Source organism: Sus scrofa, chromosome 14 (genome assembly GCF_054392235.1).
Source record: "Sus scrofa isolate SSC_HxYL_T2T_F1_AM1 chromosome 14, Sscrofa_HxYL_maternal_Yorkshire_Landrace_v2.0, whole genome shotgun sequence".
In the NCBI taxonomy this organism is placed as follows: Eukaryota; Metazoa; Chordata; class Mammalia; order Artiodactyla; family Suidae; genus Sus; species Sus scrofa.
This window is the reverse complement of record NC_139396.1, coordinates 47,466,034-47,490,724: the sequence shown is the minus strand read 5'-3', so window position 1 is coordinate 47,490,724 and position 24,691 is coordinate 47,466,034. Positions and strand designations below refer to the sequence as shown.

General features: G+C 45.3%; 1 protein-coding gene across 6 annotated transcripts in view; it reads left to right on the top strand.

Annotated features, from left to right (window-relative positions):
• The window catches only part of TMEM132C (transmembrane protein 132C), a 403,977-nt gene that overhangs the window by 319,954 nt on the left and 59,332 nt on the right, over positions 1-24,691 (top strand). For all 6 annotated transcript variants that reach the window (XM_084995970.1, XM_084995968.1, XM_084995966.1 and 3 more), the window contains one exon: positions 2,758-2,941. In XM_084995970.1, coding sequence (XP_084852096.1) covers positions 2,758-2,941 — 184 coding nt within the window. The remainder of the gene's footprint in view (positions 1-2,757; positions 2,942-24,691) is intronic.

Here is a 24,691-nt window from a genome sequence, read left to right as displayed (position 1 = left end):
ATGTTTGCAGAGAGTTCAGCCAGTAGCCAGCTCTGCTATAGACAAGGAGATACCAAGGGCAGGTGTTCTTGCTAAAAGGGCAAGATTAAACCCCCTTGAAATGAGGGATGTCTTTAGCCCAGTGAAGAGAGAGCCTGGCCAGAGCATGTGGAAAGGATTCCAGGACTTAAGTTGAGCACCCCCAGATCCCTGCAGGCCTTAGCTGCTGGATCAAGAACACCAAGAAGTCACTTAGTTTGGAAACACTCCAGGTTCCAAACACATCTCCTCATTTTCCAAGAAAAAGAATTCACGCTTGAGCTTGCACAGACCATGGCTTGAGTTTCCAGACATTGGATTTGTTTTCCCTCCCAGAGGGACATCCAGCATCTCATAAATCATTATTCTCCAGGCTCCACTTCCAGACCAAAGAACGAGAAGGAAGATTCATAAGGCTTTGGTTGGTACAGCAACCTTGCTTTTCGTCACCTCTTTCCCCAGCCTCTGGGCAGGGCTGAGGGTCACAGGGTGAGGAATTAGGGTTCTGGCTGCAGGGCAAGCCCTAAAGATAGCATGGGTTGGTGCTTAGCTGATGATCATCCCCAGCAAAGGGAAGTGTTTCTCCGTCGCTCTTCACAGTGGTACCATGATACACTTGGGATTGCAGGTTTTGCAGGTTTGGTGTTTCTTTCTTGATGTGCTATGGAAAAATCTCTCTCAATTCAGCTACTAGGTGGCCTTCCTAGTAGCTACCAGTTGAGATAGGACTAACCATTGACCCACCACTTAGAGCAATATTTCAGCCTAGAAGCAGAACCCTGGACCCCCCTAAAACCCACCTGGATGCCTGGGATGCCCTTTCTTCTCGTTTCCACCAATATTGATGCTTTTATTTCAAGAGCTCCAGAAATCATCTCCCATTTTCCCTTCTCTGACCTCCTCAAACAAGGGCTGGCCAACTTTTTCTGGAGAGGCCCAGGTGATGTAGACCTTAGGCTTTGCATGCTCTACACTACCGGACATCATTACTCAACCATGTGCTTGTAACATGAAAGCAGCCCGAGATAAAATATAAACAAGTGGGCAGGGCTGGGTTCCAAGGAAACTCTTTACTAAAAAAGCAAGAAGCAGGATAGATTTGGCTAACAGACCGTGTTTGCCCATCTCTGCCCTAGAGAAACTCCCCTGGTGTCTTGTAATTTCATACTCAACCCCCAATCAAATTAGAGGAGAGTGCTGTTGAGAATCTGGGGTGGGGAACTGGGAGAGGCTGCGGGCAGCTTGCTCTGCCACTAACTGGCTGTGTAGCTGTGAACAAAAATTATTCCCCCTTCTGGGCTTTCACTTTGTCATCTGAAAATGAAATGTTTGGACTATTGGTTCTTCCCCAAGCATCAGAAGGCCTGGGGCAAGCTCACTAAAAATACATATAGTTCCTACTGCAAATAGAGGGTATTGATCAGATTTCTTAGTGGGCAGACATCAGAACCCCTTTAGCTAACCAGTCCTTCTAAAGAGAAGAGGTTTCTGGGAGTTTCCTGGTGATCTAGTGGTTAAGGATCTGAGATTGTCATTGTTGTGGCTTGGATTGCTGATGTGGCACAGGTTCAATCCCTGGCCAGGAAACCTCTGCATGGTGCAGGCATGGCCAAAAATCAATAGACTAGAATAGAACAGAACAGAACAGAAGTAGAATAGCATATGATAGGGCAGAGTGGGGAAGGGTAGGGCAGAATAGAATAGAATGGAATTAAATGAATAGAATAGAATAGAATAGAATAGAAGTAGAGTTGGGTAGAGTAGGGTGGGGAAGAGTAGGGTAGAGTGGAGTAGAATAGAATAGGATAGGATAGAAGTAGAGTAGGGTAGGGCAAGGTGGGGTAAATTAGGATGGGATGGAATGGAATGGAATGGAATGGAATGGAATAGGCAGAAGAGATTTCATTAAAGAATACTAGGCAGTTCCAAGAATCTCTAGGAGACCCATTGAATTGAATGTATTTACTACACAGCCAGGGATAAGTCAGACAGGGATGACACACAGACCAAAACAAACGCACAAACAGATGACCAACTCTGCAGAGGACTCCTGCAATGGCAACATCCTTTGGCAGAATAATACAAGAGTCTGGATAACAAACATCACCACAGCTGCCCTGGAAGAAACAGGATAATACTAAACAGAAAATCCTAATTCCCTTCCCAGCTGCTGCTTCATAACCCACTTCTACATCTATGTCCCAGAGAAGTGGCCCTGGCAGGGGGAAGCTCAACTTGAAAGCTACATCTAGCTGCAAGGGAGCCTGAAAATGGACTTTTATGCTTCTCAGCCTCTGTAGGACAGGAGGATAAGCTAGGAAGGGGTTGAAAGATGTTGAGTTAGCTGCTTACAGTATCATTGCAACTGACAAACTTGAACTTAAAAGGAGTCCATTTAGTTCAAAGTCATCCAGGTTCATGGTGCATGAATGAGGCAAAGTGGATTAACTCATTGTCTGAAGATCTGGTCAAAGTCATTCCAAGACACTCATCCATACATACACTGATGCTCAATGCTGAAGACTCTTTGCCCAGATCCTTGACCTCAGCTGCTATTCCACCCCAGCCACCCAGGTCTGTCGCTTGGAGTGGGTGACAAGTCCCAGGTGCTATGCCTGAGAGGTGTTTGCTTTGTCCTTATATTCTAGCTATAATTGTGCAGAGGCCAGGAAGAGGAATCGAAAGGTCCTTCCACCAAACAAAGACAGTTTAAAGCTATTTTCTTTTGTCCTCTTCCAGAAGCAGCAGTTCATTCAACGAGGTTGTGCAGATGAACTTTGAAATCGCCAGCTTCAGCAGCCTCTCAGGGACTCAGCCCATCACCTGGCAGGTTGAATACCCACGTAAGGGAACCACAGACATCGCTGTGTCTGAGATCTTCATCAGCCAGAAGGACCTGGTTGGCATCGTGCCCTTGGCCATGGTAAGATTTGTGCGATCCTGCATGCTCCCACATTCAGCTGTCGGATGGCACCCCTGTGTCCTTCCTGGCTTTACCAGGATGTTTGCTGCAGTCATTTTATGGGGTGTCTGTGTGCGGAGTGTCCCATCTTCCTACACCTTGGAATGGCTACCTTCGTTGATCCGGCCATTCCCAACTTCAGTTATTTTAATGCCAGCTTCATGATATTTGCCTTTTCCCTTTACCGAATTTATCATATGGACTTACTTTCTCTTCTCTAAGCCTACTCCAGTTCTTTTTTTCTTTCTTTTCCTTTTTTGTAAGGAATCTTTAGGCCGCTAAGTAGATTAGGATGAGTGTAGTGTGGTATCCTCCTGCTATAAATAACCCCAAAATCTAGGTGCCTAATACAACATAGATTGTTCTTTCTTTCTTTTTTTTCCCCCCCATTTTTAGGCCACACCCACAGCATATGGAAGTTCCCAGGCTAGGGGTCAAATCAGAGCTGCAGCTGCCGGCCTAAGCCACAGCCACAGCAACACAGGATCCCAGCCACATCTGTGACCTAAGCCACAGCTTGCAGCAGTGCTGGATCCTTAACCCACTGAGCGAGGCCAGGGATTGAACCCGCATCCTCATGGATATTAGTTGGTTTCTTAACCTGCTGAGCCACAATGGGAACTCCTGTTTTCCTTATAACACATGGCTTAAATGGTAGAGGGCTTGTTTCCATGCAGTCCCTCGGGGACCTAGACTGACAGGTACCATCACCTTGTAGTTAAAACATCAGGAACACGTGGCCTTCTTGGTTGCAAAGACAGTTGAACAGTCAGTCACATGCAAGCTCTTCTAAGCAATGGCCTACAAATTACATATGACACTTCCACACACTCCTTTGGGCAGAAAAGCCCTATCAGATTTCAAGGGGGCTGGGAAATGGGTGCAGAGGAAAAGTTAGATGACTGCCTGGGTCTCTGCCTCACTACCGGATAAGTCAACATATGATTGACACAAATAGAAACAACACAGATACAGTGCACACAAACCCTGTTCCCAACTTCTAGCTAGACCTGCGTAGCTGGAAACGAGGCAGGAAGAAAGTGGTAGGAGTTCCCACTGTGGCTCAGTGGGCTAAAGACCAATGTTTTTGTGAGGATACAGGTTCGATCCCTGGCCTCGCTCAGTGGGTTAAGGATGCAGCTTTGCCACAAGTTGCAGTGTAGGTCACAGATACAGCTTGGATCTGGTGTTGCTATGGCTATGGCATAGCTACAGCTGCAACTCTGATTCCACCCCTGGCCTGGGAACTTCCAAATGCCACAGATGCAGCTTTAAAAGAAAGAAAAAAAGAGAGAGAGTTGTAAAGGGCTTTATCCTGTCATGCTCTGGACCAGGGCCATGCCTGTGCTTGTGCACAAGTGTAAAGACCCTCTTCTAGGAGATGCAAAGAGGGTGGCATTTCAGAGGCACAGGAAGAGGGTTCTGAAGTGTAGCTCGAACTGTCTTTGCCAGAATTTGCCCTCATAGACATGGAGCTTGGCATGGATATTCTAAAACTAATTTCTGTTTGGCTTTGGAATAAGCAGATTTCATTGACACCAGGTTGAGAAATATATCAATTAGAATTCTTTGAGTTACATATGACAATAAACCCAACCCAAATTGTCTTAAGCACAATGGAATTAACCAGCTAACATAAATTAAAAAGTCTAGAAAAGTGTTTATGTGCATATAGGTCACCTGATGATACTTCTCAGGTACAGATTCTCATTTAGGAGGTCTGAGTTGGGTCTTTTTAAAGCTCCTAAGTTATGCCAATGTCGCTGATCAGCAGACCACACATTAAGTACCAGGAAGGCAGATGTGCAAATGATATCATCACGGAAGGTGTTTTCTCTCTCTCAACTTTGTGTCACTCTTGGTTAGAGTCACTGTCCTGAAGACTCTGTCCCCACAGTGGCTCCTGGCAGTGCCATGCTGACATAGTCACAGCATCACTTCCAACAGGAAAAGAGTGAAAGACCCATTGCCAGTCACCCATGCAAATTCCTGGGACTGGCTCTGATTGGAACTGATTGGCTTGGCTTGGGTCACGTGTCCGGCCTGAAGCCAGTCACAGAAGCCAAAAGGATGTGATGCTCTGATTGGCCAGGCCTCTGGAACAGCTCCCCCTGGAGCATGTTCGGAATCAGATTGAGAGCTGGTAGGCATGGTGCATGATGGGAAAAAAAATCTGTCTTCCCCTGACAGAGGGGGACTGGAAGCTAGTCAGACACAAACAACAGATGTCCATCACAGAAGGTATTATCAACCACAAAGATTTGTTAATACTCTGAGGCTAGAGAATAACTTGTCTTGACTTTACATGTCCTAGAAAAGGCATCAACAAGCTATAGCCTCTGGGCCAGATTCAATAAGCTGACTGTTTTCATACAGGATACAAACTAGGAAAGGTTTTTTCCTCATTTTCAAATAACTGCTTTTTTTTGTTGTTGTTTTTTTGGTCTTTCTGCAGCATATGGAGGTTCCCAGGCTAGAGGTCTAATCAGAGCTGTAGCCGCCGGCCTACACCAGAGCCACAGCAACACCAGATCCGAGCCTCGTCTGCGACCAACACCAGAGCTGACGGCAATGCCAGATCCTTAATCCACTGAGCGAGGCCAGGGATCCAACCCAAAACCTCATGGTTCCTAGTCAGATTCATTAACCACTGAGCTATGACGGGAACTCCATAAGTAGGTTCTTAATATGCTGTATTTTACCTTTTCGCTCACAAACCCTAAAATATTTTCTATCTGGCCCTTTAGAGAGAAAATTTGCAGATCCATGTCATAGAATGTCAACATCAGTTCTAAGGTATGTGTGCCTAGTTCCTACCCAGCCTGTTTCAGAAAGATAAGACCTCCAGATACTATGAAAAGCAAAGTCATTATAAGGCTATGAGTTATTATTTTAACCATACTTTTCAAGGGACCATGAGAAAGCCCTCTTTGAAGCAAGGTATTATTATTGTAATACCTTTAAGGTAAAATGAAATGACTGCCTAGGGCACACCCAGAATCCTTTTGTTTGCAAATAACAGTAAATGAATTCAAACTGGCTTCATCCAAAAGGTCATGGAGGAGTTCCCTTCGTGGCTCAGTGGTTAACTCTCGAATCTGACTAGGAACCATGAGGTTGTGGGTTGGATCCCTGGCCTTGCTCAGTGGATTAAGGATCCGGCGTTGCCATGAGCTGTGGTGTAAGTTGCAGACGCAGCTCGGATCCTGCGTTGCTGTGGCTGTGGCTGTGGCCGGCAGCTACAGCTCTGATTAGACCCCTAGCCTGGGAACCTCCATATGCCACGGGAGTGGCCCTAGAAAAGGCAAAAAGACAAAAAAAAAAAAAAAAAAGGTCATGGAGTGGCTCGCATCTGGTCACGGTAGTAGAGCTCCGAGTTGTTCTGGGCTGGATTTAAGATCTCATGTGATGTCATCATTTTGCACCCCCTTGGATGTACAATTTGACCTCAACTCTGCAAAGCAGTGTGGACAATGAGGAACTATACTAGCAGAGAGACAATAAAAGCGGCAGCTTGGAGGAATTTCTATTCTCTTATTTTTTGTATTTGCAAAGTTTTTTTTTTTTCTTTCCCTAGAATGAGCTGTAGTACATTGATAAGCAGCCAAGACATAAACTTTTATTGGAAGGACGTAACAAATAAAACTGCAGCTTGACTAAAAGATGAAATAAAAAAAAAAAAACTGAACAAGAAGTAAATCTTTATGTTACCTGTCAGCAGCCATGGGTTCATCTTTTAAAAAAGTGAATTCTCCCAATCGTTGCTCATTTCAAGGAAAAGCAAACTGCAGGAAGGAAAAATAGAGGATTATCGAATGGGGAAATGGGCCTCATTGGAGAAGTTCTCACCTTAAAATTAGGCCTTCTCATACCCCTTCCTAAAGCTGGGCAGAAAGCCATACATCCACTGATCTGACTCTTAGTAGCCCTCTGTCTTCCTCAGCAGCTTCTATTGCTCAGTGAGTAAATAAGATGGAGGGACTAGAAGACAGTGCCCTCAACTCTCCAGCAGGGTGACCCCTTCCAGGTGTCACCTGACCACCCCCTCCCCCGCACCCCCACCCCCGACTCCTGCACTGTCCTGGGTAGAGAACTCTGCCATCATTTGCCCACCCCTTGTCAGGCATATGCAACCGTGTGATCTTTCCTGTCATGGGGGCAGGAAGGCTCCAGCGTCCAGCTCCAGGGCCTTTGAGCATCTCTCATCCCTCCAGGCCCCGCCCTCTGCCCACACTGCACCCACATCAGCTGGGGCAGGAGGGAGGGAGGGGTCTGGCCATGAGGACCAGGCCCAAAGTCTGTCCAGGGCAGCCTGGGAGCAGCACAGACTAGGAGATGAAAGAGCAACTTCTGTTCTTGGGCTTCATCAGTTCTTTGATGAAAGAAAAGAATATTCACAGAGTTCCCTGGTGGCCTAGAGGCTAAGGAACAATGCACTTGCAGAGTTCTCCAGTAGCTCAGCAGGTTAAGGATCCAGTGTTGTCACTGCTGTGGCGTGGGTTCGATCCCTGGCCTAGGAACTTCCGCCTACCCTGGTCAAAAAAAAAAAAAGCGATCATCTTTGGGAGTCTTGAATAAGCCACCTCTGAAGTGGGACTTCCCAAAGATGTTTTCAAAAAAAAAAAGAAAAGGTATTCACATCACTAGTTCAGACCACAGGGGCCAGGTGCAGATCTGCATTTTTTGGCAGCGACTGTGTGTTGGTAGCAGGAGTGCAGGGGTCCTGGTCTCTTTTCAAGAATAAAGAGGCCCAGAATCCACTTGACCTCACCCTGAGCTTTTAAGATGTGCGGACATAGTGGGCATGCATCGTTGTCCATCCTGAGAAGTCAGCAGTAAACAGACAGGTCTTTCCCTCGTGGGGCTGACACCTGGGGGGCGGTGGTGGCTGGGGGAACAGACAGACCCCCAACAGAAAGCTATCTCTTAAGCTAAGACCAGGTCATAATAAGAATGCTGCTGTGAAGACCAAGAATTCAGGACAAGGAGATGGGGTGTAACTGGTTTCCAGTTCTCTAAAGGTCTCAGAGTTTCTCCCTACAGTTTATTTAAAAATTAAAAAACTGGGGTTCTCAGTGTAGTTCAGAGGGTTAAGAATCTGACACAGTGTCCATGAGGATGCAAGTTCTATCCCTGGCCTTGCTCAGTGGGTTAAGGATCTGACATTGTCACAAGCTGTGGCATAGGTTGCATAGGTTGCAGACGCGGTTCAGATCCAGTGTTGCTATAGCTGTGGTGCAGCTGCAGCTCCTATTCAACCCTTAGTGTGGGAACTTCCATATGCTGCAGATGGAGCCCTAAAAAAAGAAAAATAAATAAAATAAAATTTAAATGTAAAAATTAAATTTTATGCCAGAGTGGAAGGGAGCCTCTAATTTCATCAGGTGTCAGTAAAAGCCAGTTGCTCCAGGACTGACTGATTTAATTCTGTATTAACTTTCCTGGGAGGTGGCGAGATTTACCCAGAATTTTGCAGTTTTCAACAATTATCATTTTTTACCTTTGCAAACTTACGATGAAATCACTGTTCCTTGACCCCTGAAACATGATGGGAACTTGAGGGCCTTTTTTTTTTTTCCTTTTATCAAGCTTGCAAAATTCCCAGAATGTGCCCTTCTCTCTCTGCATAAAATCAAATTTAAAAATAAAGTGAAAATAAAGTGGCTATCACTAGGGCTGTTGAAAGGAGAAATTGCTACTTGTTCTCAAGCCCCGCAAAGCAATGATCTTGAACCTCACCTCTCTGGGGTGTCACGGAGATTCGTTAAGCTTTGAGGGATCCCTGGAGCCTGTGGGTAGAAAGTGCTGCAAGAGAGAATTTTCAGGAAAGAGATGGCCTGTCCACCCTCCTCTATGCCCTGTTCTGCCCTGCTCTGGGCCCTGGGTGTTGACCTCTGCAAACCACAGACCCAAGGCCCCCTTGCCCTCCAGCTCCTGCTGGGGTTTAGCCAGTGGGAGGCATCAGAGGAGATGGGACAGAGCAGAGAGAAACAGTCACTGTAGTGACTTGAATTATTACCCCCCCAAAAAAATACATTGATTTTGTAACCCCTGTGAACTGGAGCTTGGCGCTTGCCATCTGCCTCTATATGGATTGAATCATGAGCCACTGCAGCTGCCAACCCTCAATGCCAACTGCAAGGAGCTCAGGGTGGAGACCAGGAGTCAGGCCCTCTGTGCTCTGGGAAAACAGGCAGAACAGGTCATCAGACAGAGGCTTTTAGAACAAGATTTTATGAGCCCAATTCTTGCATCTCCTGGTATCTAGAAAAGCACTAAAGTCCTTCATGGTGATGTCTTTTCTCGTGAACTAGCAGTAACCTGTGAAAATGTGCGCCTGGTTGCATGTTCCTTCCCCCTCACCAAAATCACGTACATACTGACCTTCCCCCTATCTCTTTTTTCTTTTCTTTTTTTTTTCCGCTTTTTAGGGTTGCACCCAAGGCATATGGAAGCTTCCAGGCTAGGGGTCAAATAGGAGCTGCAGCTGCTCGCCACAGCCACAGCCACAGCCACAGCCACACTGGATGCAAGCCGCTCACAGCAATGCCAGATCCTGAACTCACTGAGAGAGGCCAGGAGTCGAACCTGCATCCTCATGGATACCAGTCGGTTTCGTTTCCACTGCGCCACAATGGGAACTCCTACCCCCTGCCTCTTAGGATTGATTTCTCAGAGCTCTCTGAAATGCTGCCTCCTAGGCTATAGTCCTCATTTTGCCCCCAATAAAACTCAACTCCCACCTCTTAGGTTGTGCATATTTGTAAGTCAACACCCTCCTGCTTCCAACCTCTCCAACTTTCCCTACCCCTAACCCTACACCCATGCCTATGAATGTGATTGTATCTGGAAGTAGAATCTTGGCAAATGTGATCAAGTTTAAATGGGGTCCTAAATCCAATGACCTGGAGGATAAAACAGGGACAAGAGCCATTTGAGGAAGGGACGGTGGCTGAGCCTGGAGGGATGCTTCTAGAAGCCAAGGAAAGCAAAAAGTGCTGACAACTTACAGAATCTAGAACAGAGTCAAGGAAAGTTCTCACTTAGCACCTTCAGAGGGAGCCTTGTCCTTGATTTGAACCTCTAGCCTGTGAATCACAAGAGAAGGAATTTCTATCGTTTTAAGCCACCCAACCCATGGTACTTCGTTACTGAAGTTCTGGAACACAGAGGCATCCCATCCCTCCGGAGTCTCGCTCCCTCCCTAACCCCGCTTGGCTGCAGTGTGACAGGGTCGTGGTCCTCTCTGCATATAGCCCCTGTCCTGTCTTCTCCGTGCTTCTCCTTTCTCTGGGTACCAGTAACTAAGCTGTTTCCCCCAGCTCCCACCTGGCACCGGTGTCTGGCTGCTGTGCCATTCCTGGCTGTTTCCTTTCATCCTGCCCATGGCTCTGTCATCAGCCACCCTCTCCACATCAGCTTCTCTGGGTGGGCCACCTGTTTCCAGCCAGGGTCCTGCATGATACTGTGGAATTCAAGCTCCAAACCTTACTTCCCAGAGGACACACCATGATGATCCTCAGCCTGGGAGGGGAGAGGTTAAGGGGTCTTATTGGGGTGGGTATCTGAACCCTACGGGTGGGTTTTTCAACCCAGCATCATCCCAGGGTTACTTCTTTGCATCATTTGCTGTTGCTAAATTCAGAGAACTGCAAATGGGGAATGGATCGTGCATTAGCCGGCACATGTGTGGTATTGCAAAGATGCTGTAGGATCCATTGGTCCATCACAAGTGATGGATGACTTAACTCTGCTTAGGGGTCCATGGGGAAGCGTGCTGGCAATATCCTGCATCAGAGGAAGGCAAAGGCAGGCATTTCAAAGAACCAAGGGAACATCTCCTTTGACGGAGATGGGAGAATATTGTTTTTTAAAGAGACAATGAAAAAGTAATGTTTTATTGCTTTCCCCAAACATCCTGCCCTGATCTTCATGCTCCTCCAACTTGAAGATTTTTACATTTGTAATTCTCTAGGAGGATTTTAAGGATGGCTTTGATGCTTTCGGCAGTTGAAAAATGTTTTCTCTGTTGAAAAATAACTATATGGGCAGAATAAGAGTTTCCTTGTCACAGCTGGAGATTTACTTTGGAATTAAATTTTAAAATATCCTTCCCTCCAACTAACCAGCCCAGATTTGTGTCTACGGAGCTGATTTATGACTCATCTGAAGCTGTTTTGACTCGGTGGGATTGGTCTCAAGGTTGCCAGTTAATTATCCAATAAATGGTACCTTATTCACTGCCTCCCACAAAGAATATGTGTGAAAATGCTGATTATTATGGTCATTCATATTTTCATCATTATTATCTGATCTTGGGTTTCCCCATTGGTAAAAGGAAGGAGTGGGAATGAACAATGGCTCAGGTCTCTTTTTTTTTGGCCACCCCCCAGTATATGGAGTTCCTGGGCAGAGCCACAGTTGTGACTTAAGCTGCAGCCACAGCAGAGCCAGATCCTTAACCCACTGTGCGGGACCGGGGATCGAACCTGCCTCCCAGTGCTCCATTGCACTACAGCGGGAACTCCAGTGGCTCAGGTCTTTTCCAAGTTTATACTTTCCATTATTTTACTTACTTGACTTTGAAAGTAAAAATTGTGTTCTAATTTTAAAGATACTTCATTGGGGATGAGAGTCGGAGCTGGAGGGGAAAAAAAAAAAGTGAGGCTAATATACAAAAATTAGCAGGAGGGACTCACAGGCCAACACCCTCTTCTTTTTCACCCTGAATGTCAGTTAGACCCCAAGTACTATAAATGGGGGCCCCAGGAGAGAAAACCACACCGTAGGGTGACTAACAGCTGGCTCTTACCATGACAACTCCTCACAATGTCTACCTACCCCTGAGTTTATCATTTACTTAATAGTTTCTCTAAGTAGAGGACAGTATGGGAATTGGGGGCCACCTCTGTTGGCATGAGTTCTAGTAGGTCTTCCTCTGAATGGCTGTGTGCCTTGGATATATGTCATAACCTCTCCTTGCCTCATCTGTAAAATGGGAATCAAAATAATACCAGACTCAGAATAATGTTTTGAAAACTAAATGCACTGAGAACTCCTTGCCTGGCACAGATCAGCCTTCAGGAAAAGCTAGTTCTTTGACCTTAAATAGTTTCATGTTAAATTTCTATTTATATCTAAAAGGAAACACTGCTTTACTAGGTATTAAACCACCTTACAGTAAATACATGAGGTTGTACACAAATGTTCACCCATGTATGGGCTAAAGTCAGCTTGGATGGGGAGGTAAGAACACTCGGGGAAATCAGTCCGCAGTTAAGTGACCCCAACCCCACACCCCCAGGGAAAATGAAGTCACCTGCCCTGAAAAAGCCCCCCACCCTCCCACTGGAATGTCAGAAAAACTGTCCTGTGAGAACCTGGTGAGGGGCTGGGAAATGACAGAAGACCAGGACATTAAAATGCCAGAGCACCCAATACTAGATCTTATTTCATTGTGCACAATACGGAAACGCATGCCTTACTTTATCTGAAATTGTTTTTCATATTTTGATACCTGTATTTTGGCACAGGTGACTTCCTTGGCAGATCTACATATTTTATTTTATGCATCTAAAAACATTATTCTGAGAAGGATTTTTAGACTTCCTCAGCCAGCAAGAGGTGCCCATGACACAGAAAAGTCTAAGAGCTGCTGAGCCACCAGGGGCCTCTCAAGCTGTCACTCTTCTGGCAACTCCCATTGCATAAGGAAGGAAAGAGGGAAGGTAGGAAGGAAAAGAGAGAGAGAGAGAGGAAAAGGAAGGAAGGAAGGATGGACAATGAAGGAAGGAAGGGAGGGAGGGAGCATAGCCCTGAATGTCTGGCCCATGGTTATTGCCTGATCTAATCTAATGATCTCACCTCTCCTCCCACTGCTTTCCAGCCCCAGGGCCTTTGCACTTGCTGTTTCCTGGGTCTGGAACCCTCAGATTCCCTACTGCACTTTTCAGACATTATACAGGTCCCTGTTCAAATCTCAGACTGATTTCAATGACTGTATCTTATCACAGCCCAGTCGCTCTCTCTGCACCAACTGCCTTGCATTTCTTTCATAGTAGGACAAAAAATCGTGTACCTGTTTGTGTTCATTGTCCAGATTTCCCTACTGGTGTGTCAGCCCCAAGAGGTCAGGGACCTCCCTATGAGCAGCATCCAGAACAATGTCTCGCACACAGCAGGTGCTTAATAAGAAGCTGTTGATTATGAATAAATGGCCCACCATGCCTGTCTTCAGCATCCAAGTATAAGGTCTTCCAGGTGAGAGACTCCTGTCCCCTCCATCACTGGGTCACCAGTGTCTCACACTGCCCCGGCCAGAAGGACATTGTTCCAGCATTTTTGTTGCCTAAATGTATCCAGCCAAAAGGAAGATGTGTGATTCTTACTGTTCGGTGTGTGCCAAGACTAACAGTCAATAATTGTCAGCTTTTATTCTGCAGCCCTGTAATTATGTCAGCATTGGAGGCAGGTTAGAGTGTTGATCTATGAATCCATTTAGAACTCATTTTCAGTCATTGTCACACAGGATGGAAAAGGAAATAGTTTGGAGGCAAAAAAAAAAAAAAAAAAAAAAAAAACAGAGAAAGTGGGTCTATGAGGACATAACGAATTCTCAGGGGCCGTTTCCATCCTCTTTACAGATAGAATGTATTTAGTCCTATTTTGCAGCATCATCTGCTCGTTTTTCAGACGAGGGGAGAGTTCAAAGGCTATGTGAGTTCTTTTGTTCAGCTTGTGCTAATAAATCTTAAGAATGTAGCCGTTCCCTGGTGGCGAGGTGGGTTAAAGATCTGGCGTGGTCCCTGCAGCATCTCAAGTTGCTGCTGTGGCGCGGGTTTGACGCCGGGCTTGGGAACTTCCACATGCCATAGATGCACATCGTGTGCTAAGAAAGGAGTGTGGATAGTACTATGTCAGTGGCTCTCAAACTTGAGAAAGGTCAGCACCACCTGGGGGGCCGTTTAAAACATGGATTGTCAGCCCCGCCTCAGAGTCTCTGGCTCAGTAGGTTGGTAGCAGAGCCCAAGGATTTGCGTCTTTGGACATTTCCTTGTGATGCTGATGCTGCGGGTCTGGGGACCAAAGATCTGGATCAAAACCTTCTCCTTGCTTGGTTTTCCCTTGGCAATACCCAGCTCTACCCAATTCGATGTTCTGTGTGTATTTGTTGGCAGTAGTGGCCCCATCGCCCTCCCTGTGGCTGGTCATCTCCATGTGGGCAAGTTCTTGGATTTGTTCATGACCGTGTGTCTTCAACGTCTAGAATGATGCTCAGGGATCTAGCAGATGTTCAACAAATATCTCCAATGAATTAACGAATGCTATGAATGTAGGCACCTTCTGCATATGCCTAAATATCGTTCATTTCAGTTTTAGTCTGAGAAGGAAAGAGACATGTTTAGAAATCTGTATGGCAGTGTTATCCAGTGGAACTTTCTGTAGCAATGTTCCATATCTGTACTGTCCAGTATGGGCTCCGCCATGGGGTCATTAAGCTCTTAAAATTGGCTGGAGCCACAGAGGAACTGAATTTTTAACTCTACCTAAGTTGAATTCATTTTCTTTTCTTTTCTTTTCTTTTTTTTATTTGTCTTTTGTCTTTTTAGGGCTGCACCCGCAGCACACGGAGGTTCCCAGGCTAGGGGTCGAATTGCAGCTGTAGCTGCCAGCCTATGCCAGAGCCACAGCAATGCCGGATCTAAGCCACATCTGCAACCTACATTCACCACAGCTCATGGTAACGCCAGATCCTTAACCCACTGAGAGAGGTCAGGGATCGAACCCGCAACATCATGGTTCCTAGTTGGATTCATTTCCGCTGTGCCAAGAGGGGAACTCCTAATTCATTTTCATGTAAATAGCCACCTGTAGCCAGTGGTTCCTTTCTTAGATGGAGCGGTGACACTGAGGGATGGTGATGAAGGTGACTGAGTGGGAAGTATAGGTCCCAATTCTGCCCCAGCCCTGCTGTGAGACCAAGCCTCTCCATTATTCTTCTTCTGTTCAACCCTTAGTGTCTTTCCTAGGGGACCCTCCAACGATGGGGCTACAATTTTTTCATATTATATATGATCTGGCATGTTAAACTTAGGAAAGGCATAACGGAAGATCTTTGAATTCCTCCTGTTTCATGAACTTGGCTTTGGAGCAGATGCCAAGAAATGAGCTCAGCTGACTTGACCCAAAGGGAGAATTAACTCAGTGGTCTTCAGGGCTTCAGGCACAGTTGGATCCAGGGTTCAAACATTTCCAGCCATTTGTCTCTTTTTCTGAGTCTACTTTTCTGTCTGCAGACTTCCTACTCAGCAGGATTTCCCAAAGGTAGCTCCAGGCTTCCATCCAAGTAATTTAGCATCCCAAAGAGAAAATCTGCCTTTTCACCAAGAGTTCCAATGGAAGTCTCAGACCTCACCCTGGGTCCAGCTTGTCTGGGCATCCTTTTTTTTGGGGGGGGGGACACTTCTAGGGCCACAGGTGCAGCATATGGAAGTTCCCAGGCTAGGGGTCGAATCAGAGCTACAGCTGCCGGCCAAAGCCATAGCAACGTGGGATCCGAGCTCCGTCTTCTACCTGCACCACAGCTCACTGCAACATTGGATCCTTAACCCACTGAGTGAGGCCAGGGATCGAACCTGCATCCTCACGGATATTACGTGGGTCCACTTCCACTGAGCCACAATAGAAACTCCCTGGGCTTCCCACTTTTGAGGCAATCACACTGCTGATGGTTGGCCAAGCATGGTGTGTGTGCTCTGGAATAAGGTCAGGTCCGAAAAGAAACACAAAGAATCGGAGGGGATAGAGAAGGGACCATCAAGAGGCTTGGCAGACAAAGCCTGACAGATGCCAATTGCCCTGCTTTATGGACACCCCGGGCAGGCTTGGCTTACTGCTGCCTTGGCTTGTAGTCACTGCTGTCCATGGAATAAGAACTTAGGGACACGTGACCCCATAGTGAGCTACACATTTGGCTTTCATAGCCGTAGACCTTCATCTTCTTGGCCTACATTCTGCCCTGCCCACCTCTTGCCAGGTGTTATGAAAACAGAATTAGGGGATAAGGGACAGTCAGAGGCTAATAGCATAGACTGTGACAAATGCCTGGCTCCAAATCCCTGCTTCACTTCTTTTCGAGCTGTGTGATCATGAGCAAGTCACTTACCCTTTCTGTGCCTGTTTCCTCAGCTGTGAAATGGGGATCGTGATAGTTCCTGCTTCACAGGGTCGTAGTGAAGATTAAATCAGTTAATATAGATGAAGCCTTTAGAAGATTGTCTGGCACATATTAAATGCCATGTAAGGAGTTCTCTGGTGGTTCATGGGGTTAAAAATCTGGCATCATTGCTGTGGCTCCGGTTGCTGCTGTGGCGTGGATTCCATCCCTGGCCCAGGAAGTTTCTCATGCTGTGGGTGCAGCTGAAAAAAATGCTATGTAAATATTAGCCATTATTATTAACTCATAGCAATAGTAACAGGAGTTTCATTAATCAACCCCTGCACATTCATAAAAAATGCCTTACTTACTATGAAGGCACAGAATCCTGTTATTTGTTGATCCATGCAGTCTACTAATTATTTTTTTCCCTTCAAGTACGTACTCCAAGCTCATTAATATTATGTAGGGAGTTCCCGAATCCAACTAGGAACCATGAGGTTGTGGGTTTAATCCCTGGCCTTGCTCAGTGGGTTAAGGATATGGTGTTGCCGTGAGCTGTGGTGTAGGCTGCAGACACGGCTCAGATCTGGCGTTGCAGTAGGCTGGCAGGTGTACCTCCGATTAGAACCCTAGCCTGGAAACCTCCCTGTGCCGCCCTAAAAAGCCATAAATAAATAAATAAATAAATAAATGAAATTTCTGCCCCAGTACAGCTGGTGGAATCTCATGCCCTTAATTACTGGGTGAGTGGAAGAACAGGAGTGTTCTTTTTCCCCCAAGACTGTGACAATGAGCAGATAACGGAGTCAGAAGACCACTCTTGAGAGTGACAAGCTCTTTTACCGCACCTCAGCTATGGGTACAGAAACGAGGAGCCCAGGGACAAGGACAGTCCCTTCTGTGTTTAGCTTTGTTGCATTTCATTCCCTTTTCTCATCAGATGTTTCTCCTGCCCTCGCATCTTTGTGGAACACAGCTCTTTAAATTCTGTGTGTCCTTGTTCAGCAGTAATCAGAGGGTGGAATGGAAATTCTTGGGGGTCCCTGAGACCCTTTCATGGAGCCTGAGATGAAAATAATTTTCCTAATAATCCTCTAGTAGTTATCTGTTGATATATAACAAATCCCTCCCCAAGATGTAGTGGTGCAAAATAGCAATATGGGGCCAGAATTCAGGACCATCTTTGCTGGAGGGGGTTCTGTCTCAAAGTCTTTCATGAGTTTCTCATCAAGGTGTTGGCTGGAGCTGCATCATTGACCAGGGTTGGGGGGCGCATCCCCGAGGCGTCTCCTTCCCGTGGCTGGCAGGTTAGTCCCAAATGGGCTGTTAACTGGCCTCACAATATGGCAGCTGGCTTCCCCCAGAGACCGAGGTGGAAATGGCAAAGCCTTTTATGGAGCCTCAGATGGTCACACACCCCTTGACTCAATGGAGGACATCAGTCATCTCTGATCCATTACAAGAGAGGAATATGTGAGCTCCAGGAGGCAAGGATTAACTGGGGGACGTTTGGAAGACTGACTCTCCAAAACGTGATGACAAGGTTTGCCTGTTTCCCCCTCATTCTGTTACAGGTGTGCAGAGGGTGATGTCTCCTAACAGCTGCTGGACCGTGTGTTTTTGTTGTCTTGAGTTCCCAAAATTTTCAGTTGTCATTTTTTAATTTTTTGAAACTTTTATTGAAGTATAATTGATTTACAAGGTTGTGATAATTTCTGCTGTACAACAAAGTGACCCAGTCATACATATACATAGATCCATTCTCTCTCAGATTCTTTTCCCACAGAGATGATCACAGAATATTGGTAGATTTCTCTGTGCTCTACAGAAAGTCCCCATTGGCCAGTCATTCCATATTCCTCAGTGTGTATATGCCAGTCCCAAACCCCCACTTCATTCCTCCTCCCCCTGACCTGTCCCCTTTGGGAACCATAAATTTTTCATAGTCTGTGAGTATGTTTCTGTTCTGCAATCAAGTTCATTTACATCCCTTTTTTTTTTTAGATTCCACTTATAGGTGATATCATATGATGTTTGCCTTTCACTGTTTAACTTCACTTAATATGATAGTTTCTGGGTCCATCCATGTTGCTGCAAATGACATTATTTCATTCTTTTTATGGCTGAGTAATATTCCATTGTATGTATGTACCACATCTTCTTTATCCATTTCTCTGTCACTGGACATTTATGTTGCTTCCATGTCTTGGCTATTGTAACTAGTATTGCATTGAACATTGGGGTGCATGTATCTTTTTGAATTATGGTTTTCTCTGGATAGATGCCCAGGAGTGGGACCTCTGGATCATATGGTAGTTCTATGTTTAGTTTTTTGAGGAACCTCCATACTGTTTTCCATAGTGATTGCACCAATTTACATTCCCACCAACAGTGTAAAGAGAGTTCTCTTTTCTCCACACCCTCTACAGCATTTAATATTTGTAGACTACACTTGTCATTTCTAATATGATATACATATATATGTGTGTGTGTGTATAAATTGGTATAACTGACATGGGTAAAAACTTTTAGGGTCCTCAATAATTTTAATTTTTAAAACTGTCAAGGGATCCCAAGACCGAAAAGTTTGAGAACCCATAACCTGGTGAGAAAGGCTGGGAGAAATGGATACTAATAATAAAAAGAAATGTTTAAGGAGAGTCAAATCTAAGAATTATTCTTTCTGACCAAACAGTTCTTTACAAATATGTGAGTTAACTGTGGACAGCAGTTTTTATTCATTATTTATCTTCCCAACTAGAATCCTCTTCATAGGACCTTCCATCCAAAAAGATCCATGATGAAGGATTAATCTTCCCAAGGCAATGGGAAAATGGTCAAGGGCAGAGGTCCAGCTACCTGTATCAGTGGCTTCAGGTACAGATTGACCTATTGGTTCATTCATTGAACAAACATTTATTTGATGTCCACACATGCCAGTGAATGGTTTAGACTTTAAGAAGTGAATCACATACTCAAGTTCCCTGCTTACACACCACATGAATCAACATGCCCTCCATTAATAACATCAAAAAGCAAAGAGGCTGGGCTGGATTTGGAAATTGGTCTTCCGAAAGATGACTGTGAAAATGTGTGGGCACTTCCCCTTCCTAATTCATGATGTCCTAAGCAGAATTTTCATGCAAATTAGAAAGAGGTGTCCTTCCATAAGACACTTGATTTCCATCTGATGGAAAATCTGCAATGTGAATGCTGAGCCCTTGTGCAGTGCAAAGCCTGAGCAACTGGACTTGGTAGCCCTGCCTGAACTTATCTGCCAGTCAGGTAAAACCCACTCTCCTTAGTTGCAGGGAAAGAGATGCTATCTTCCTATTGTTCATCCTTTTCCAATTTTCCTTTCATCCTCATTTGAGATTTTAGTACCAAACTAAGGATTTGGATTTCTGTCTTGCCTGTGCCAGAGTCTAAAGGGACTGTCATTTGTGGCTCGAGGTTCTTGCTGTGCCTTTTACTTCCTTTCCTCCCAGAGGGGCCTTGAAAAGGGATCATTCCTTTTGCAATTGCTACTGTCAGGCAGTCATAGCAGCAGAAACAGCCCTCATTCTTGCTGATAAATGCTGGGTCGGGTGGGTGTACATATCGCCTACAAAAAGGATAAATGGTCGAGTTACTTTAAGCAGGAATTTTAAATCACTCACTGTCATCAGGCTAAATTTCACTTATGAATGTGAATATTATCTTAGATGCCTGCCAGCATAATATTAAGAGATTCTCAATAACAAACTTTCTAAGATACTGCATTGGGCCCTATAATGGAAGCAAAGGGGGGGGAGAAGTCATCCAGATGCTTAACAGAAATCTCTGAAGCCAAAGTCTCTGCCTACTAAAAATTCTTGAAAGTAAAAATGAAAGGAATTGTTAATGGAATTTCATTTTCAAGAACCTTAGGTGGGTGCAGATTTGAATGAGAATTAATCTTGGTATTTGGCTTTATAAATTAATATAAGAACGGCTAGATGAAATGAGATTTTTTTTTTTTTTTGGTCTCCATCTGGATTTTGTCACAGAGTTTAAAAAGGTCAAGATCAGCACATTCATTTATTTTATTGAAAAGTCTTCCCTCTGCCTTCCAAACACGCGTCTGGGAGAATTCCAGTTTTCCCCTTGGAGGGGCCACCTGCTACCAGATTATAGACAAACCCCTGAAACTGATCTCCATTAACTAAACGCAACCTGCAGTGATGTTATAACCCCTCAGCGCAGCGGCAGAACATTCTAAGAGCTCTTGGCAATGTGTAACTCTGTTGCTGAATCTAAAGAAAACTTCTGAGTAGCCTGGGTCATTTACATGGTGCCCAGTCCTGTTGTGTCACCTTCCTGCCCCAAATCCTGCCCTGAGTGGGAGGTACCCCTTGCCCACATATAGTGGGAAGTCCCAAAGCTTAGGACCCACACCACAGAAGCCCACTCCCCTCCCAGACACTGCCCCCCATCTCAGCCCCATTATCCCCCTCACCCAGAGAGGGTTATCATTCTTTTCAGACCAATCCAGAATCTGAGAGGCCAGCTAAGAGGCTGCAGTTATACTCTAAGGCTTTTATTTTTACTGTGATCTTTTCTAAATGACACTTGCTATCCTATTTTTAAGGTGTGGCCCTCGTGCCCCTCTCTCTGCCATACAATCCTGCTTCTGGGAGACCCCGAAAATAAAACAGAAGCTCTAGGAGTTCCTGCTGTGGCTCAGCGGGTTAAGTACCCAACATAGTATCTGTGAGGATGCAAAGTCCATCCCTGGCCTCACTCAGTGGGTTAAGGATCCCATTATCATGGTGTGGTGTAGGTTGCAGCTGCAGCTCCGATTGGACTCCTAGCCCAGGAACTTCATATGCCACAGGTGCAGCCCTAAGAAAATAAAATTAAAATTAAAATAAATAAATAAAATGGAACCTACCCTGATACAAACATCCCAGTTAGATCGCATAGTGGGGTCAATGTGGAAATTCCCAGAACAGGACTTTGCCAAGTTCACTGTGAATATTTGCCTTGCTATGACCTGATTTCTCTGCAGGCTTCAGTGTTGAGGTAGGGACTCTGGGGGCTTTCAGAATCATCAAAGGAAAATGTCACCTGTAATTTAGGAACTGATTTTAATTGAAATTATTTTTTAAAATGAGTTTCCTACCGAAGGCTGCCATGGGAAATACGAGAGCGCCTTCATTTTCTGCACAACCTCCAGAAGCTTCTAGTTACATGTGGGAGAACTGATATGGGGTGTTTTATCCTCAATTCTGAAAAGATGTGGACCATATGCCCTTCTTTGTTCTGCAAGTGACCAGAGGCTTAACAATGTGTCATAACTCCCTTCCTGGACACCTGCTCAGCACTCTACAGTTTATAAAATACTTTCCCCTATTTGATCTTGTTTTATGTTCACCAATGTAAGTCTCCTTAGTGGCAGACATCACAGTACCCCTCTGAAACTGTGGCTGTGCAGTATTGCTATAGCTCTGGCATAGGTCACAGCGGCGGCTCAGATTTGATCCCTGGCCCCGGGAACTTCCATATGCCACGGATGTGGCCAAAAGAAACTGTAGTTGTGTGATCCTGGGAAGCCTAACCCAAGAGGGTCAGAGGCAAAAACTAGCTGGAATTTCCAGAAATTAAAGCTGCCCTGGTTCGGTAAATCTGTGAAATTCAAGTGTGCTCAACCACATGGAGATTCATTTCCATGATAATAATAATTAACTTTCACTGAGTGTTGGCACTTGCACTAAGTGCATAATACTCATTGTTTCATTTAATCCTTAGAACAGCTGTTTCAGCAGTGTCGGGCCTGTTATCTTTGATTTATGGGTGGGGACACTGAGGTTGTGGGTGTAGCTAATATTCCTGCAGTTTCACAGCTCAGAAAGGGTGCAGATGGGGTCTGAGTCCATATCTAACTCACGTCTCTCTTCTTCCTTTTCACACATCATGCTGGAAAATACATCTGGTAGAAGGGTGCAAAGGGGGAGGTGGATGATGAAGCTGTTGATGATGGTGGTGATGGTGGACATGATGATGATGACAGCAGTTGTGAGAATGGTTTTGTGGGGTTTTTTGGTCTTTTTAGGGCCGGACCCAGGGCATATGGAGGTTTCCAGGCCAGGGGTTGAATTGGAGCTGTAGCTGCCAGCCTACACCACAGCTCACAGCAACACCAGGTCCTTAACCGATGAGGGAGGCCAGGGATCGAACCCTTGTCCTCATGGATGCTAGTCGGGTTTGTTAACCACGGAGCCACGACGGGAGCTCCAGTGGAGGTTTTGATGAAGGTGATGGTGGTGATGATGGAGGCAGTGATGCTTGTGACCATAATGATAACGGTGGTGATGATGAATGTGATGATGGCGAGGGTGATGGTGATGATGGGGATGATGGAAATGCTACCATAATGATGGGGATGATGATGGTGGTGGTGACCGTCTTGGTAATAATGGAGATACCATCTTTGAGAACAGCCAGAAGTCAGATCCAAGGAATAAGAAAGCTGGAGAGGAGTTCCCGTCGTGGCGCAGTGGTTAACGAATCCGACTAGGAACCATGAGGTTGCGGGTTCGGTCCCTGCCCTTGCTCGGTGGGTTAAGGATCCGGCATTGCCGTGAGCTGTGGTGTAGGTTGCAGATGCGGCTTGGATCCCGCGTTGCTGTGGCTCTGGTGTAGGCTGGTGGCTACGGCTCCAATTAGACCCCTAGCCTGGGAACCTCCATATGCTGCAGGAGCAGTCCTAGAAATAGCAAAAAAGACCAAAAAAAGAAAAAAAAAAAAAAAAAGCTGGAGAAAGAGGATGATGACTTTGATTTAAAAGGAGGTGTCTGGAGTTCCCGTCGTGGCGCAGTGGTTGACGAATCCGAATAGGGACCATGAGGTTGCGGCTTCGATCCCTGGTCTTGCTCAGTGGGTTAACGATCCGGCGTTGCCGTGAGCTGTGGTTTCGGTCGCAGATGCGTCTCGGATGCCGAGTTGCTGTGGCTCTGGTGTAGGCTGGCAGCTATGCTCCGATTCGACCCCTAGCCTGGGAACCTCCATATTCCACGAGAGCGGCCCAAGAAAATGGCAAAAAGACAAAAAAAAAAAACAAAACAAGCAAAAAAAAAGAGGTGTCACTTTATTAAAGGATTTACTTATTTCCTTTCCTGTGCTCGTAAATTCACTCTGAGAGTAGTTCCCAAAGATGAGCAGCACAGTATTGCAGACCCAGGCCAGGCACCTCCCAGTAGGGAGGCCCAACCTTCCCAGTTTGCCTGGAACTGAGGAAGTTCCCAGGATATGGGACTTTCAGGTTTAAAACTGGGAAAGTCTGAGGCAAACCAGGGTGAGGTGGTTACTCTCCTTCCCAAAATGACGTTGGGGTTACAAATAGAGTGTATATGGTCCCCTGAGATTAAGACCATGCTGCTTTGCAAGCAGAGATTCTTAACTGGAAGAAGCCCTTTGTCTGAATCCAGCCTTAAAATGAACTTTGTTATATATATATACATATATCTCAATTGGGAGAGTGCACAAATCAATCCAGATTCTTGGCTTCTCTCAAAAGAATCAGAAGATCTGGAAATCTGTGGCCCAGATTCTTATAAGGCAGAAACCGTTGGAGTTCTTTGAACCAGCATGAACTAGAGTCTGCAATAGATTCACCCATTTGTTTTACCTGCCAAACTCTGAAGGCATCTCAGTTGAAAAAGCACATGTAATTTGCACGGTGCTCGGCACTTAGGAAGTATCTGGCAGTTTTAGTTTATGATTCCTGGTTAGTAATTATGCCTCTCAACTCAAGAGCACCACAATCATTCAGCAGTAAAAAGGAACGATGTGCTGATGTGTATTACAACACAGATGAAACCTGAAGCCTCATGCTAAGTGAAAAAAAGCCAACCACAAAACATTACAAAATATTTTGTAACATTACATATTCCATATTTTACATATTACCAAATTCTATTTCTGTGAAATGCCAGAATAGGTAAATCCATAGAGAAAGAAGTAATTTAATGGCTGTCCAGGCTGGGATGCTTAGGAGTGACAGCTAGGAGATAATAGGATTTCTTTCCTTTTCTTTCTTTCTTTCTTTCTTTCTTTCTTTCTTTCTTTCTTTCTTTCTTTCTTTCTTTCTTTCTTTTTTTCTTTCTCTTTCTTTCTTTCTTTCTTTCTTTCTTTCTTTTCTTTCTTTCTTTCTTTCTTTCTTTCTTTCTTTCTTTCTTTTTCTTTCTTTCTTTCTTTCTTTCTTTCTCTTTCTTCCTTCCTTCCTTCCTTCCTTCCTTCCTTCCTTCCTTCCTTCCTTCCTCTCTTTCTTCCTAAGGACATACCTGCAGCAAATGTAAGTTCCCAGGCTTGGGGTCAAATCGAATCAGAGCTGCATCTGCCAGCGGACACTACCGCCACAGCCTCGCCAGATCCTGAACCCACTGACTGAGGCCAGGGATCAAACCTGAGTCCCCATGGATGCTAGTCAGGTTTGTTACTGCTGAGCCACAACAGGAACACCTGGGATTTCTTTGTAGGGTGACAAAATGTTCTAAAATTTATTGTGGAGATATTGGCACCATATTCTATGA